At 37.1% G+C, this 16,036-nt stretch overlaps 1 protein-coding gene across 1 annotated transcript; it reads left to right on the forward strand.

Moving 5' to 3' along the window:
- The first annotated feature begins 13,876 nt into the window (after positions 1 to 13,876).
- LOC115678666 (syntaxin-121-like) lies at positions 13,877 to 15,708 on the forward strand. The gene is made up of 2 exons (XM_030602065.2): positions 13,877 to 14,635; positions 15,172 to 15,708. Exons 1-2 carry the CDS (start codon positions 14,038 to 14,040, stop codon positions 15,591 to 15,593), a joined length of 1,020 nt encoding a protein of 339 aa, XP_030457925.1. The 5' UTR covers positions 13,877 to 14,037; the 3' UTR covers positions 15,594 to 15,708.
- Positions 15,709 to 16,036: the final 328 nt, after the last annotated feature.

Raw genomic sequence — 16,036 nt, forward strand, 5'->3', positions numbered from 1 at the left:
AATCCAACCAAAAAAAAAAGTAGAAACCCTCTTCGCTCACCTCGCTCTGTTTGCTCGCCTCGGCCTCACTCGCTGGCCTTAGCCTATCACCTCGCTTGCATCTCTTTGCTTGCCTTGCTTGTTTCTGTTTACTCACCTCACGGCTCGCCTCTCCTTCTCCTTGCTCGCCTCACGAGCACAACTCAGCTAGTTAAACATACCTTATTAAGTATTAATTATCTGTGTTGTTTGTTTTGTTTTTAGCTGTTCGGAAGTTGAAGCGATCATTTAAGAATCAACAAGATATGAAGTTGTATAATTCATGGTTTATATTATGTATTTTGAAATTCCTATGGTTTAATTGTATTTCACATGTTTGTTTTCATGGTTTGTTGCTTTTAGCAAGTATGAATTTTATGTTGTTAACTTACCTTATATATATGTTTAGTATGTACTGGCGATCATAATTTGGTTGTTCAATATTGCATTGTTGATGGTAATGTAATTTGAAATAGTATGTTCCTTTTAAGGAATACAAAAACAAAAAACAAAAAAAAAATCACTTGGTCCCAATTTGAACCTAGAACTGGACTGGACTCATAAATCCAGTCTGGTCCTCAGGTTAGGTGCTGGATTGGCTCAACCCGGACCATGCTCACCCTTAGTCAATCATGCGCACCCAGTGCACCACTGAGTGTAATTCTCATATTTCGTATCATCTTCTTCCCTCTCTCAATCTATATCAACAACATTATCCGTCTTGTTCGATAGTCAACATCGGCATGTTCAGTTGTCACGTAATTTGTAAATCCTTGCTATCGGAGGAAGCGTCTATAAAGCCAATTTTGTAGGGAAAATTGTCCAAAATCTACTAAACATATTGTACAGTAGCTAATTCAGCTTTAAACCTTTCAATTGTGCCGATTTATTCATAAACCTTTGGGAGAAGAACACTAGAATTGCCAAAAGTTGCGTACTCACTTTAGTGTCAAAAGTTTGTTTCGGATCACTTAAGTATTACTTTTTTAAAAAAAGATCACGTAAATGCCAAAACCGATCTAGATTGTCGGAAATCTAACGTGATAATATTTTATTAATTTCTTGGTCCTATGTGGCTCGCCGGCGTGCCCAGTCAGCATATAACTCATAAACGACGTTGTCTCAAAGTTGTAGATAGTGATCATTTAAGTGCCAAATTTTGTTTAAAGTGATCACTTCAGTGCTAGTTGTTGTTAAAATACGATTACTTCAGTGCTAGTTGGATTGTGTGACGTCGTTTTGGATGTTCACGTGGACTGAATTTTTTTTAAAAAAATGTCAAGTCATATTAAAAAAATTAATTAAAAATGCCACGTAATCAATTTGGCCGGAATTGGCACTTAAGTGATCGTTTTTTCTCCGATTTGGCATTTAAGTGATCATTTTTTCTCCGATTTGACACTTAAGTGATTCAAAAAAAAACTTTTGGCACTAAAGTGAGCGCCGTACACAACTTTTGACACTTCTAGTGTTCTTCTCCCCAAACCTTTTAATGATTTTTCATTGTCGTTTTCCTGGCCAATTTTGATAAGAAATTGTTGACGTAGATGTCAGCCATCTTTTGTAGCATGACTAACGCTGACGTGGACAACTTTTGCATTTTTTTATACTTCGAATTTTCTTTTTTCTTTTTCATTTTTCAATTTATGTTTTCATTTTTTTTATACTGTTAAGGTCGGCAGCCCGGCTGAGGCTGGTGACCCTCACCGACCATTGACTAAGGGGAGGGGAGGGTTGTCAAGCCTCGACCAATGGTCGACAGGGTTTGTTGACCGCCTTAACTATCAAAGAAATAAAATAAAAGAAAAAATTAATAAAATATTAAAAAATTGTAAAAACTGCTTACGTCAGCATTGGCCATGCCACATAGGACAGCTAGCATACACATCAATAATTTCCAGCCAAAATTGGCTAAGAGGAATAGATTGATAAATCGTCAAAATATGAAGGATTAAATTGACACAATCGAAATGCTTAGGACTAAATTGGCTGCCGTGCAGTAAATTTAAAACTCTTTGGATAATTATCCTCTATTTTGTAATAACGCCAGCCGTATCGTTCGCGTTTCTCCACGATGTTTGTAACAACACCAATCACGCCCAATGCGTTTCTGTCCATAGGGGAACACCACCATCAAACTCGTTGCCCTCAGACGAACCAAATTCTGGAATTTTATTACGACGATAGCCACCTGCCTCAACAACAGCCGCATGACTTGTAGCTTTGAAAGCAACCACGGCAACATAAACAGCCACATCAATATCAGATGGTTCGCTCTTCAATACATCAAACCACTTTAGTGATCCACTCATGCGTTTTTCGAATTTGTCCAATCTCAGGTTGACATCTTCTATGCACCTTGAGTTTAAGGAGATGTTAGAGACATTTCTCTAGGATATTTTCCTAGAGAAATTATTAACTAATAAGTTACCTTAGATAATCATCTAATAAAGCCTATAAATAAGGCTCATTGACTCTTCATTGTTCAACATAGAAATATATAGAAATTTCACATTTCTATTTTTCGCATTATTCTTATCTAAATTTTTGGTCAATTCCTTCTTTTTCCTTTAGGAGAAAAATAAGTAATATTTTTGTAATTACCAGAGGGAAGCGTGCTTCTAGGTCAACAAAGCAAAGAAAAATGGTCCCAAAACTAGAAGATTTGCTCGGTGAATTTTGCTTCTACTTACGGCATCATTTGCCAATTTTCTAAGCTTTAAAATGTTTAGTGCCGAAAATATACGAACAACATTCTAAAATCATTCATCTCAGTGATCACAAGTTGTATTGGATAATTCATTTCTAAAATAACCCAAGGCTGGATTTATTAACTAGCTAGGTCTTCGAAATCACTTAAATAAATAATGATGAAATTTTCGGGCACTAAACCAATTTATTGTAGAAGTTTTCACACTAGACAGGGCTCCATTCAATATTTTTAATATCTATCCCGTCCTTATCCTCTTGAAATGAAAAAAAAATGTTTAATATATTGGAATCATATCAGACAAATATAATATATATCTTGCAAGTTGCAAATCTAATCGACAAATTACATATTTTTTAATTTGTTAGTGAGGTAACGTTCTAGGCTGCGCATGACAACTTGCCAAACAGTATTTGATTCTGTTCTTTTGTTCCCAGAATCAGTTTGGGAACAGAAATGCGTTTGTTTAATTTTTTGATTCTTGGCACAATTTTGTCAAAAATTGTTTCCAGAATCAGTTTTTAAGAATAAAAAAAAAGTAGCTTCTTGATTCTGGGAACAATTTTGAGAATCAATTTTTTTTTCTTCTTCCTTTTCTTGGTTTTTAATGTAGCTTCTAATGTTCGGCCCGAGGACCGCCCTCGCCGGATCTGACGAGAATAAAATATTTTAATAAAAAATATTATTAAAATAAAAAATATTTTACCGGCCATGGCCAGTGACCAGGCCATGGCCAAAAAAAAGAAAAAAATATATTTTTAATACAAATATTATTAATAAAAAAAATATTTTACCTGCCATGGCCGGTGACCAGGCTATGGCAAAAAAAGAAAAAAATATATATTTTTAATAAAAATATTTTAATAAAAAAATATTATTAATAAAAAAAATATTTTACCGGCCATGGCCAGCGACCAGGCCATGGCAAAAAAAAAATAAAAATGTATATTTTTAATACAATATTATTAATAAAAAAAATATTTTACAGACCATGGCCGGCGATCAGGCCATGGCAAAAAAAAAAGAAAAAAATATATTTTTAATAAAAAATATTTTACCAGCCATGGCCGGCGACTAGGCCATGGCCAAAAAAAATAAAAAAATATATTTTTAATAAAAAATATTATTAATAAAAAAAATATTTTACCGGCCATGGCCCAAAAAAATAAAAATGTATATTTTTAATAAAAACAATTATTAATAAAAAAAATATTTTACCGGCCATGGCCAAAAAAAATAATAATATATATTTTTAATAAAAATATTTTAATAAAAAATATTATTAATAAAAAAAATATTTTACCGGTCATGGCCGGCGAGCAGGCCATAGCCAAGAAGGAGGAAAAGAAAAAAAGAAAATAAAAAAAAGAAAGAAATATTAAAATATTTGAAAATATTATTAATAAAAAGAAATTTTGTGGCGTTACCAAACGCATTTCTGTTCTTTTTCTATTCCAGGGATGGAATTTTGGGCATGATAACCATTCTGGTTCTGTCCAGAACTGGTTTTTTGTTCCCAGAATCAGTTTTGGACCAGAAACCCGTTTGTTAACGCAATTTCATTTTTCTATTTCTGGGACAAGTTTTTGTTCCAGAACCGATTCTGAACCAGAAATCAGAACCAAAAAAAAGTTGGTTTTCTATTTCTAGACCAAAAATGAGAATCATTTCTGAGAGAACTCTTTCTTTAAAACACATGTTCATCTGGAAGTCACGATCTTTGAGGTGGGAAAAAAAAGCAAAAAATCAAAAATTTCAAAACTTCACATAATGGTTTAAAATCTGTGACTACCCACTTTGAGCGAAATTTAAATTTTTTTAGGTGCCGAAAAAAATGAAAAAAAAGTCAAAAAATCAAAAAATTCAAAATTTCACAAAATGGCTTAGAATACCTATGGCCACCCACTTTGAGCGAAATTTAATTTTTTTAAGATGCCAAAAAAATAAAAAATAATCAAAAAATCTAAAATTTAAAATTTAAAAAACTTCACAGAATGTCTTAGAATACATGTGGCCACCCAATTTGAGCGAAATTTAATTTTTTTTAGATACCGAAAAAAATTAAAAAAAGAAAAAAATAAAAAATAAAAAATTTCACAGAATGGCTTAGAATACCTGTGGCCATCCACTTTGAGCGAAATTTAAATTTTTTTGTGTCGAAAAAAATCAAAAAATCAAAAATTTCAAAACTTTACATAATGGCTTAGAATACCTGGCCACCCACTTTGAGCAAAATTTAATTTTTTTTAGATGCCAAAAAAATAAAAATAAACAAAAAAGAAAAAATTTCATAACTTCACACAATGGCTTAAAATACATGTGGCCACTCACTTTGAGCGAAATTTTATTTTTTTAGTTGCCTAAAAAAATAAAAAAAAAAGCAAAAAATTAAAAATTTTAAAACTTCACATAATGGCTTAGAATACCTGTGGCCATCCACTTTGAGCAAAATTTAAATTTTTTTATGTGCCGAAAAAAATAAAAAAATAAAAAATTTCAAAAATTCACAGAATTGCTTAGAATACCTATGGCCACCCACTTTGAGCGAAATTTAATTTTTTTATGTGCCGAAAAAAATAAAAATAAGCAAAAAAGCAAAAATTTCAAAACTTCACAGAATGGCTTAGAATACCTGTGGTCACCAACTTTGAATGAAATTTTTTTTTTTTTTAGGTGTCGAAAAAAAGAAAAAAAATCAAAAATTTCAAAACTTCACAAAATGGCTTTGAATACATGTGGCCATCCACTTTGAGTGAAATTTAATTTTTTTTAGGTGCCGAAAAAAATTTAAAAATCAAAAATACCTTTTGGGCACCTAAAAAAATTAAATTGCACTCAAAGTGGGTGGTTAGAGGCATTCTAAGTCATTCTGTGAAGTTTTAAAATTTTTGATTTTTTTATGTTTTTATTTTTTTTTCGGCACCTAAAAAAATTTAAATTTCACTCAAAGTAGGTGGCCACAGATATTCTAAGTCATTCTATGAAGTTTTGAAATTTTTGATTTTTTGCTTTTTTTCACCTCAAAAAATTAAAATTTCACTCAAAGTGGGTGGCCACAGGTATTTTAAGCTATTCTGTGAAGTTTTGAAATTTTTGAGTTTTTGAATTTTTTTAGGCACCTTAAAAAATTTAAATTTCACTCAAAGTGGATGGCCACATGTATTCTAAACTATTCTGTGAATTTTTAAAATTTTTGGAATTTTTGATTTTTTGATTTTTTTTTGGGCACTTAAAAAAATTTAAGTTTTACTAAAAGTGGGTGGCCATAGGTATTTTAAGTCATTCTATGAAGTTTTGAAATTTTTGATTTTTTGATTTTTTTTGAAAAAATTCAACAAATTTCCTATTTTCTAGAAAAATCTAAATTTTTTTTATTTTTTGGAAATTGTGATGAATTTTTCTAGAATTTTTCAATTTTTTTGGATTTTTTGAATTTTTTTGAGATTTTTAGGAATTTTTTGGATTTTCTAATTATTTTTATTCCATTTAAAAAAATGGATTGTTTTTCCTGGAAATAGAATTTTGTGTTGTTTATCAAACGAGTTTTTGTTTCAGGAAATAGAAATTTTGTGCTGTTATCAAACGGGTTCGTTCAGAAATAGAAATTTTTTTTTGTTATCAAACGGGTTTCTTTTCTCAGAAACTCATCCTGAAACCAGAAATAGAAAAATCTATTTCTGTTTCAGGAACTCATTCCGGAACAGAATGGTTATCATTCGTTACCTAACAAACGCCTTAAAATGCTCGGGAATCAATTCAGGCACGAGTAATAAAAAGAATCATTTCGAATGAGAACTTCCAGTGCATAGAATCGTTGTCATGCTGCACCCTAACATAGTTTTGATTTGCGTACTTTGATTGACTTGGTTCCTGTGTCAACAAAGCAGTTCACACTGTAATCAATACACGACCGCCAATGGAATTGTACTTGATACGTGTGTTTCCAAAATGTCCCATTCGATCTTTCTGTTCCTAATTAACCAATAATTGCATATAGCTAGAAATCACTTACACACTCGATATAATTTTAATGAAATTAATGTTAAAAAATGTAAAGCCGCGACGGTTGGCTGACCAACTTATTCACCCAAGTGAGAGGGAGAGTGGCTTTTCACCATCTACCTTCCTTTTTTTTGTCGTTGTTTAATTTTACCGGCGGTAACAATCCTTGACACGGCATAAAAGCGGTACATCTAGATGCACTTCTTGAAAAACATAACTTGATTTTGACATGAAAACGGCATATTTATACTCGCTATGATAAGTATTGTGTAAAAAAATTTATGTAAAATTTACTTTTTGCACTTTGTTTAACTTTTCCACGTGCCGTGATTTTCAGCATGATATAAGAATGCATAGTTAAAATTCACTCGAAATCGACAAAGTCTATTCCATAGTAAATGTACTTTGGCAAGATCGTATCCGTCGATCTTATGCTAATCTGGTGTCTTTTAAGTGTTCTATGTACATTATCAAACTTATCAAGTGAGACGACAATGAGTTTCTTCATGAAAAGTAGGTTAGCGGCTTTGATGCGTAAGCTATCTATTTAAAAGTTCAATTTATTAGAAATTTTTTTTCAAGAGAAAAAAAAAAGGAAATGTTTTCGACGAAGGGACACGTCCTTGCAAAGTGTAAATTTTTTTCTTTAAAAAAAGGGTAAAAATACGAATTTTTTATTTACTTATCTTTAACCCTTTCTAGACGATTGCTAAAAGATTATTTATTATATAACTTCTCAATTACAGAAAAAATTGATTAAAATCAACATGATATTATTGTCATAGTGGCGGGTGCACGGGTATAAGACTAGTAAATGCAATTGGTACGTCTCCAGCACGATATTATCCACTTTGACAGTGGTCACATATGCCCATTTGGCTCTTAAAACGAGTCATGCTAATTTAAGTCCTTGTGAGACTAGGGGTGTAATCAAGCAAAGTTGAGCTGATTCACCGTCCAGCTCGAGCTCGGCTCAACATGCACTATGTGTTCAAAACTAGACTCGAGCCCTATCGATCATAAATTTTCATGTCGAACTCAACTCGATTACAATCCACTTTTGAGTAATGAACTCAAGTCTACGTTCATCAATGAGTTCAAACCTTATGCAGTTTTAAGAATTTTCCTGACTATCCTTATAACTACACAAACTCCGAGAAAATAATATAAATTTGATGAAGCACGATTAGACTCACGAGCTAGTTGAATTGAGTATTGAATAACTCGAGCTTGACTCGACAATAGACTCGAGAACCTCGACCTAGAGCTCTATTAGATATTATAGGAACTGGTTACTACTAGCCGTCTTGAAATCAAGATGTAGGATTATTTAATTCCAACATACGACAATAGAAATTGTGCGCGTTGCTTTTACCGTTTCCTCATTCCAAGGTATTTAGCAAAGAAGATCAAGACCAAGACGAAGAAGAAGAACAAGAAACCTACCTTTCGTCGACTTTAGAAATTGTTTGATCATTTAGATGACGACAAAGAAGAACCCTACTTTCCCTTGACTTAAATAACGAAAAAAAGTACATTTGCTAGGTCATCTTGTCGTTTGTCAACGTAGGACTTAGGCTGCATATGACAACAATTCTGTGCCCGAGAACAGATTCTGCTCAGAAATGATTATTTTTATTTTGTGCCCGGAATTGATTCTGAGCATTTTAAGGCATTTGTTAACGGCCCAAAATTCCATCCCTGGAATAGAAAAAGAATAGAAATGCGTTTGGTAACGCCAAAAAATTTCTTTTTATTAATAATATTTTTAAATATTTTAATATTTCTTTCTTTTTTTCTTTTCCTCCTTCTTGCCCATGGCTTGCTCGCCGGCCATGGCCGGTAAAATATTTTTTTATTAATAATATTTTTATTAAAAGTATTTTTTCTTTTTTTTTTGTCATGGCATGGTCGTTGGCCATGACCGGTAAAATATTTTTTTTATTAAAATATTTTTATAAAAAATATATATTTTTACTTTTTTTTTGGGTCATGGCCTGGTTGCCGGCCATGGCCGGTAAAATATTTTTTTATTAATAATATTTTTTATTAAAATATATACATTTTTATTTTTTTATTAATAATATTTTTTATTAAAAATATATATTTTTTCTTTTTTTGCATGGCCTGGTCACCGGTCATGGCAGGTAAAATATTTTTTATTAATAATATTTTTTATTAAAATATTTTTATTAATAATATATTTTTTTCTTTTTTTTGGCCATGGCCGTTAAAATATTTTTTATTTTAATAATATTTTTTATTAAAATATTTTATTCTCGTCAGATCCGGCGAGGGCGGTCCTCGGGCCGGACATTAGACGCTACATTAAGGCTCCGTTCGTTTGGCGGAAAATATTCTCCCGGAAAATATTTTTCGGGTTTTCCGGTGTTCGGGGGGCGGAAAACGTTTTCCGTGGGAAAATATTTTCCTTCCCCCCCCTCACAAAATAACCTAAGTCTATGGAAAATGACTTCCGCTTCTTCAAAAGCGGAAATCATTTTCCGGAGCTTCTTCTTCTTCTTCTTCACTAAGATTCGCTGGCCACCGCCACGGGTCACCGGTCGCCCGCCGCCGCCGCCGTCGCCGCCCCCGCCGCCGCCGGACGCCGGGACGTTAGCCGCCGGACGCCGGACGTTGGCCGCCGGCCGCTGGCGAAAAATATTTTCCGAAATTTTTTTATATTGGTCGCCGAACACCGGAAAATCATGTTCCGGGAAAACATTTTCCAGGAAAATGACTTCCAGGAAAATATTTTCCAAAAGGAGAATATTTTCCGCCAAACGAACGGAGCCTAAAAATCAAGAAAAGGAAGAAAAAAAAATTGATTCTCAAAATTGTTCCCAGAATCAAGAAACTACTTTTTTTTTATTCTTGAAAACTGATTCTGGGAACAAGTTTTGACAAAATTGTGCCCAGAATCAAAAAATTAAACAAACGCATTTCTGTTCCCAAACTGATTCTGGGAACAAAAGAACAGAATCAAATACTGTTTGGCAAGTTGTCATGCGCAACCTTAACTTCTTTTTTTTAATATCAAGAAAAATTACAAACTGATACATAAATTATAAATTTATCACAAAGCTAATTTTTTTATCATAAAAGATCCCAAACTGGTATACCTGTGACAAATTTACCACAAACTAATTTTTTGACTACCAAAAACCTCAAATTGGTACATATGTGATAAATTTATCCTCCGTTAGTTTTTGTTAAATTTTAGTATCAAATTATTGAGTTGGATGACACTTAACAGTTGATAGATGTACTAATTTGGGGTTTTACCCCTCCATTTGTCACATCTTTACCAATTTGAGATTTTTCGTGGTATTAATATAATTTAACGGAGGGTAAACTTATTATAAGTGTACCGATTTAGAGTTTTTGGTAGTCAAAAAATTAGTTTTTAATAAATTTGTCACGAGCGTATAAGTTTGGGTTTTTTGTGGTAAAAAAATTAGTTTTAGATAAATTTATCACCTGTGTACTAGTTTGGAGTAAATTTGTCACATGAATACTGGTTTTGGGTTTTCCGTGGTATTAACCTTTTCTTTTTTTTTTTAAAAGTCACATATGAATTAACATTTCATTAAAAAGCTAACGTAAGATAAATCGATGGAATTTTTCGTCAAAGATACTTAAGTGATCATTTATTCACTAATGTGGCACTCATGTGATTTCTCGAAAAGTTTTGGCACTAAAGTCAGCGTTGTACAAAAACTATGGCACTTCTTGTGTATTTTTCATGATACTAGACCCCTGTGCACATAATGCGTGGATACAGGTTGTTTTTAGTAGGAAAATGTGACGTAATATAGATTTCAAAAGTGAGAGTTAAGTGAGTGAGAGGTACGTGCAACATAAATGTAGGAGGTATTAGGTAAACATTTAGAAACATCGATATCAAATTTGGTTTCTTATATTCTTTTTATATTGAAATGAGGGCATTTTAGTCATTTGAAGGGTAGGCAACAAATTCGAAAGTTGACTTATATGTAATTTAGATAGGGTAGTGGAGATTAAGTTAATCTCGCGACACAATTCAATCTCAAACCATTTGTCAAATGTTCCACAAGAGTGCATGCTATTAGAAATGTTATAAAATGGGCCACCATTTAATTGCTTTGTAATTATATGAGTGCATAAACAAAATATTATAAAGTAAGGGGGACAATGCGTGAATTATATTGGGTCTTGTTTATTATATAGTTCGGAAATAATGTGGTTGGACGGTTTGCGTAGATGAGTATTCTAGTAATATTTTGTGATGGATTCCCACATTTCATTCAAAAACATTTCCAAGGTTTATCCATCAAAATTTTCTAAGGAAGGAGAAGGAGAGAAAGACCGAGCATCGGCTTTGTTTGTTTCGTTCGGATTTAAACACCACGAATCTAGAAGCATGACTCGATCAAGATCTCAAATTGCTTAATTTCTTAGGTGTTGTTCTTGATAAGCTATTGGGTGCGACTCTTGACAGGGTCGAGGACGAAGAATGTTAGCAAATTCGATCGAAAATCGAAGTCGATCAGGTGGAGGGAAACTATAAGCTTTCGATGTACTTTGCTATCTATCAACACTTGCTGACAAAAATCACGGCGCAAGCAAAATATGAAGTGGGGCATGAAACGACGTCTAGCACTAATAATACGTTAGAATCAAACCTAAAAACTTATTTGGTGGAGAAAGACTATTTATAAAGGGCAAAAGTCACCCAAAATCATAAATTATGTTTACTGTGACACATTTATCTTATACTTTTTTTTTCTGTAACACAAAAAACTCAAATTTGTACATATATGACACATTTATCCATCTCAAAATTCCGTCAACGAGGACTGTTAAAAATATGTCTACATGGATTTTAGAAAGCAAACAATGTTGACATGGCACTCCCGTGACTTAAGTGAAATAAAAACGACATTATTTTAGCTGAAAAATCATCTGACAGAACTTCGATGAAGGGTAAATGTGTCGTATAAATATAAGTCTGAGATTTTTTATAACACAAGAAAAAAGTTTATTATAAATGTGTTACAGTGTACATAGTTTGGGAATTTTTACGTCACAATAAAAAAAAACTTAGAGGAAATATGTCACGATGAATATATTTTGAGGTTTTTTTTGTGACTTTTTGTGTTGGTAATGTGGACATACTTTAACAATAAAGGAAGCATGAGAGAGAGAGAGAGATTTCGGATGCTGATGCTTGGGATGTGAATGGGTCCAAAAAAAGAATCCCAAACGCATTCAATTTGAGGCCCGGTCAAATCCGTTTCTACTCAAAAACAATCCTCCTTAGTACCCTTACAAAAGTATAGGAGGCGATCCACGAGCCTCACTTGTTTGCTCAAACGCCCCCAACATGTAAATGTGCATAGCCCATGTAAATGTTTTTGAAAAATATTAAAAAATTATCCACGTTAGCTCCGGCGAAGCCACGTAGGACAACCGACATCCATATCAGATTTTCAGACGAGGCAAATCGCCGATGGCACTCAAGTGATCAATTTTTCAAATTTGTGATACTCAAGTGAACGGAAAAAAAAATTATGGCACTTCTAGTATCCTTATCCCCAAAAACAATCCTCCTTTGTACCCTTACTAAAGTATAGGAGGCGATCCGCGAGCCTCACTTGTTGCTCAAACGCCCCCAACATGAAAATGTGCATAGCCCATGGGTACTTTTGCGGGGCCGGGTGTGGCTCAAACCCGTTCGCGCCCGTAACCCGAGACCCTTATCCAGGCCCGCCCAAAACGGCCTCCGGCCCTTGGGGGCGCGTCGTGGTTCCGCGGACTGCCGTCCGATTCATAATCAGATCCACCCGCGAGCCGCGATCAGAACGTCGTGTCCCCGAGATTCCGATCCGCCGCGTCTCGAGACCGAACCCGACCCCCTTCTCATCAATTTGGTGCCACCCTGTTTTCCCACTCCCACTTTAGCAGCTAAAGCGCTCGTCTAACACGGGTAATTTGATTATATTATGGATTTCGATTTGCTTTCCTTATTATCCGCGCTTTCTTCCTGAGCAAAACAGCCTTCGGAGTCCTGAAGATCAATATTGATGGTGAATTCAGCTCAGTTGAAGCAAAATGAAGCATGAGGAAGCAATTTCGGAAAAGGAAAAGCTGTTGAAGGCCAACACTTACCTCAAATTTGGCGAAATCCGCAACAAGGAGTCCTGAAGATCAATATTGATGCTTCCTTTACTGAAGGTTCAACGTCGGGGGCAGTAGCTGCTGTTATGCGAGATAGCTATGGAAGAATGGTAGATGGTTTTGCAAAAACAGTGAGGGCCGACTCTGCAGCTCGAGCCGAGGTCAGTGCTCTTCTAGAAACGCTAGTCTTCTTCTCTGATCGGGCAAAGGATTGCCTTCTACTAGAGTCGGATAATTTAGACTTGGTTAAAGCTATCACATGTGTAGATTATTTCAAGTGGGATATACATGTGCTTATTTTGAAAGCCAAAGATCTGTTGGAAAATTTTACTGATATTAAGTTGGCCTTTTGTAATAGAGAGTCAAACAAAGTGGCAAACTGGATAGCGAAGGCTCAAAGAAAAAATGTTCAGCCACAGAATTGGAAACTCTACCCCCCTCCCGATCTTTGGAATCTACTTTGTGTCGATGCTTTGCCGTTGTACTCGCAAGCTTAGTCGTGAGAATTGTATGAATATGGTTCTTCTGATAAAAAAAAAAAAAAAACAGCCTTCGGAGTGAAACGAGCGCATGCCACACGAACCTTCCTCGGCACGTGCACAGGAAACATCCAACAACAAAAAAAAAAAAACAGAGAGAGAGAGAGAGAGAGAGAGAGAGGAACAATCAGAGAGAGAGGAGAAAAAGTCCGAAGAAATCCCCCGTCGGTCTGACCAGGTCTCTCTTCTTCGCCGTCTCCACACTGCCGCCCCCACTCATCGGTTGACCCACGCGCTTTCCTCACCCCCCACCCTCTCCTTTTCCCGGAAAATTCACGGCTCCCCCTCCCCTCCCCACCCTGTCCCCACCACCACCCTTCTCATTGACTTCTCGTTGTACATACTCTCTCTCTCTCTCTCTCTCTCTCTCTCTCTCTCTCTCTCTCTCGTGCCGTGTGAATTGACCCAGTACCACCACCGCTTGGCTCCTTCTTCTTCTTCTTCTTCTGGCAGACCGCACACCCGCGTGCGTACCGTAACGTCCGGCAAAGAGCTCTTCTTCTCCCCCCCGGCACGCAAACGAACCTTCGCTTCTCCAATTCGTTCGACCGACCGCCGCGGCGATCCACACCCGCGAAACCCAGTTCGCTTCTCGTCGTCGTCGCCGCCATGAACGACCTCTTCTCCGGCTCCTTCTCCCGCTTCCGCGGCGACCAGTCCCCGCCCCGGGCCGCCTCCGACCGCCGCTACGACGTCGAGATGGCCGCCACGGGGGCGGGGGCGGGGGCGGCGGCTCCTGCTGCTGCTTCCGGCGGGGTCAACCTGGACAAGTTCTTCGAGGACGTGGAGTCCATCAAGGAGGAGCTCAAGGAGCTGGAGTCGATCCACCAGCGGCTCCAGTCGTCGCACGAGCAGAGCAAGACGCTGCACAACGCGAGGGCGGTGAAGGACCTGCGGTCGCGCATGGACGCCGACGTCACGGCCGCGCTCAAGAAGGCCAAGCTCGTCAAGGTCCGCCTCGAGGCCCTCGACCGGTCCAACGCCGCCAACCGGAGCCAGCCCGGATGCGGGCCGGGCTCCTCGTCGGACCGGACCCGGACCTCCGTGGTGAACGGGCTGCGGAAGAAGCTGCGGGACTCGATGGAGGGCTTCAACGCCCTGAGGCAGCAGATCTCGTCCGAGTACCGGGAGACCGTCCAGCGGAGGTACTTCACCGTCACCGGCGAGAACCCCGACGAGAGGACCCTCGATCTCTTGATCTCCACAGGTAAATTTTTACAAACATGCTACGACACTTGGTATGCCAATTCCGTGAAAGGATCGCGCTTCCGTGTTCGTGTTTGCATCGAGCGTATACGTGTGCTGTTGAAAAAGAAGTCAAACGCAGTGCAGATTTGAGAATTATGCGAATTTGATAACAAATTAACCGTTTCCGACGTTGAGTTTTGGCATGAGATTGGTGGTGTTGCTAAATTGGAAGCTGTAGAATCGAGAATTGGAATTGGGTATATCTAACATTTTGGTTGCTGTTTGTATGTTTGCTTGCTTGTGTGTTCACTTCATGCTTTAATGCTAACAGTGGAACGGATGCCATTCTGTTCTGTTTCGAGGATCAGCCTTGGCTCATCGTGCACTTTAGAGCTCACAGAATGTAGGGACTTGAATAATTTCTGCGATGAAGTATCATGAAGATCAAGGCAGTGGAACTACTCTGTTTTTCACTATCTTGGTTTCCTTGTAACGCAGGACGGTATATTTGAGCCTTACCATTGTAATGCTTACGAGTCTCTGATTCATGTGCAGGCGAGAGCGAGACCTTCTTGCAGAAGGCCATTCAGGAGCAGGGCAGAGGGAGAGTCTTGGACACGATACAAGAAATCCAGGAGAGGCATGATGCCGTCAAGGACATGGAGAAGAACCTCAAGGAGCTGCACCAGGTGTTCCTGGACATGGCCGTGCTGGTGCAGTCTCAGGGCGAGCAGCTGGACGACATCGAGAGCCAGGTGGCGAGAGCCAACTCATTCGTGCAAGGCGGGACCGAGCGCTTGCAGACCGCTAGGAAGTATCAGAAGAACACGCGGAAGTGGACTTGTTATTGCATCATACTTTTGCTAGTGATAGTTTTGTTTGTGGTACTGTTTACTGTGAGGCCGTGGGAAAATAAGAGCAGCGGCAGCAGCAATCAACCAGCACCAGCGCTATCACCTCCGCCGCCTGCACGTTGAGGTTCCTTGGGTTATTGGTTTATTCAGTCATATACATATTGTTCTATACTGGATCGTGGTTTCGACACTTGAGGCTTCCCCATTTAAATTGATTGCTTTATTTTTTTCGCCTTCAGTCATTTGTGATATTTGATGGGGGCTGGTCATCTTTTCGTGGAACTACATTCTTATTTTTTATTCAGTTAGCGGCGAATTTTTCAGTGATTTGGGAGGAACTTGACGCCAACTTTGATTTGAGCTATACATCCTTCGCATTTTCGAAATTGCAAAAGGCTTAAGGAAACTCGTAGTTTCGTGGATATCATCAAAACGGCCGACCTAACTCTACTGCTTTTTGAAGGATTTTTCCTTCTTAACTCCACCTACTCTGTGCTTCTCTTTCTATTAGGTTCGTTCTTCATTGGGTTTGGAGATGACGTAGACAGATAATTCCCCATTCTTCA

The sequence above is a fragment of the Syzygium oleosum genome, unplaced genomic scaffold (genome assembly GCF_021117445.2).
Source record: "Syzygium oleosum isolate NSW1041296 unplaced genomic scaffold, Sole_v2.1 Sole_v2.10, whole genome shotgun sequence".
NCBI lineage: Eukaryota > Viridiplantae > Streptophyta > Magnoliopsida > Myrtales > Myrtaceae > Syzygium > Syzygium oleosum.

Coding starts and splice junctions, on each gene's coding strand:
- LOC115678666 (XM_030602065.2), top strand. CDS start 14,038: ATGAACGACCTCTTCTCCGGCTCCTTCTCCCGCTTCCGCGGCGACCAG. Junction 14,636..15,171: donor CGATCTCTTGATCTCCACAG/GTAAATTTTTAC, acceptor ATTCATGTGCAG/GCGAGAGCGAGACCTTCTTG.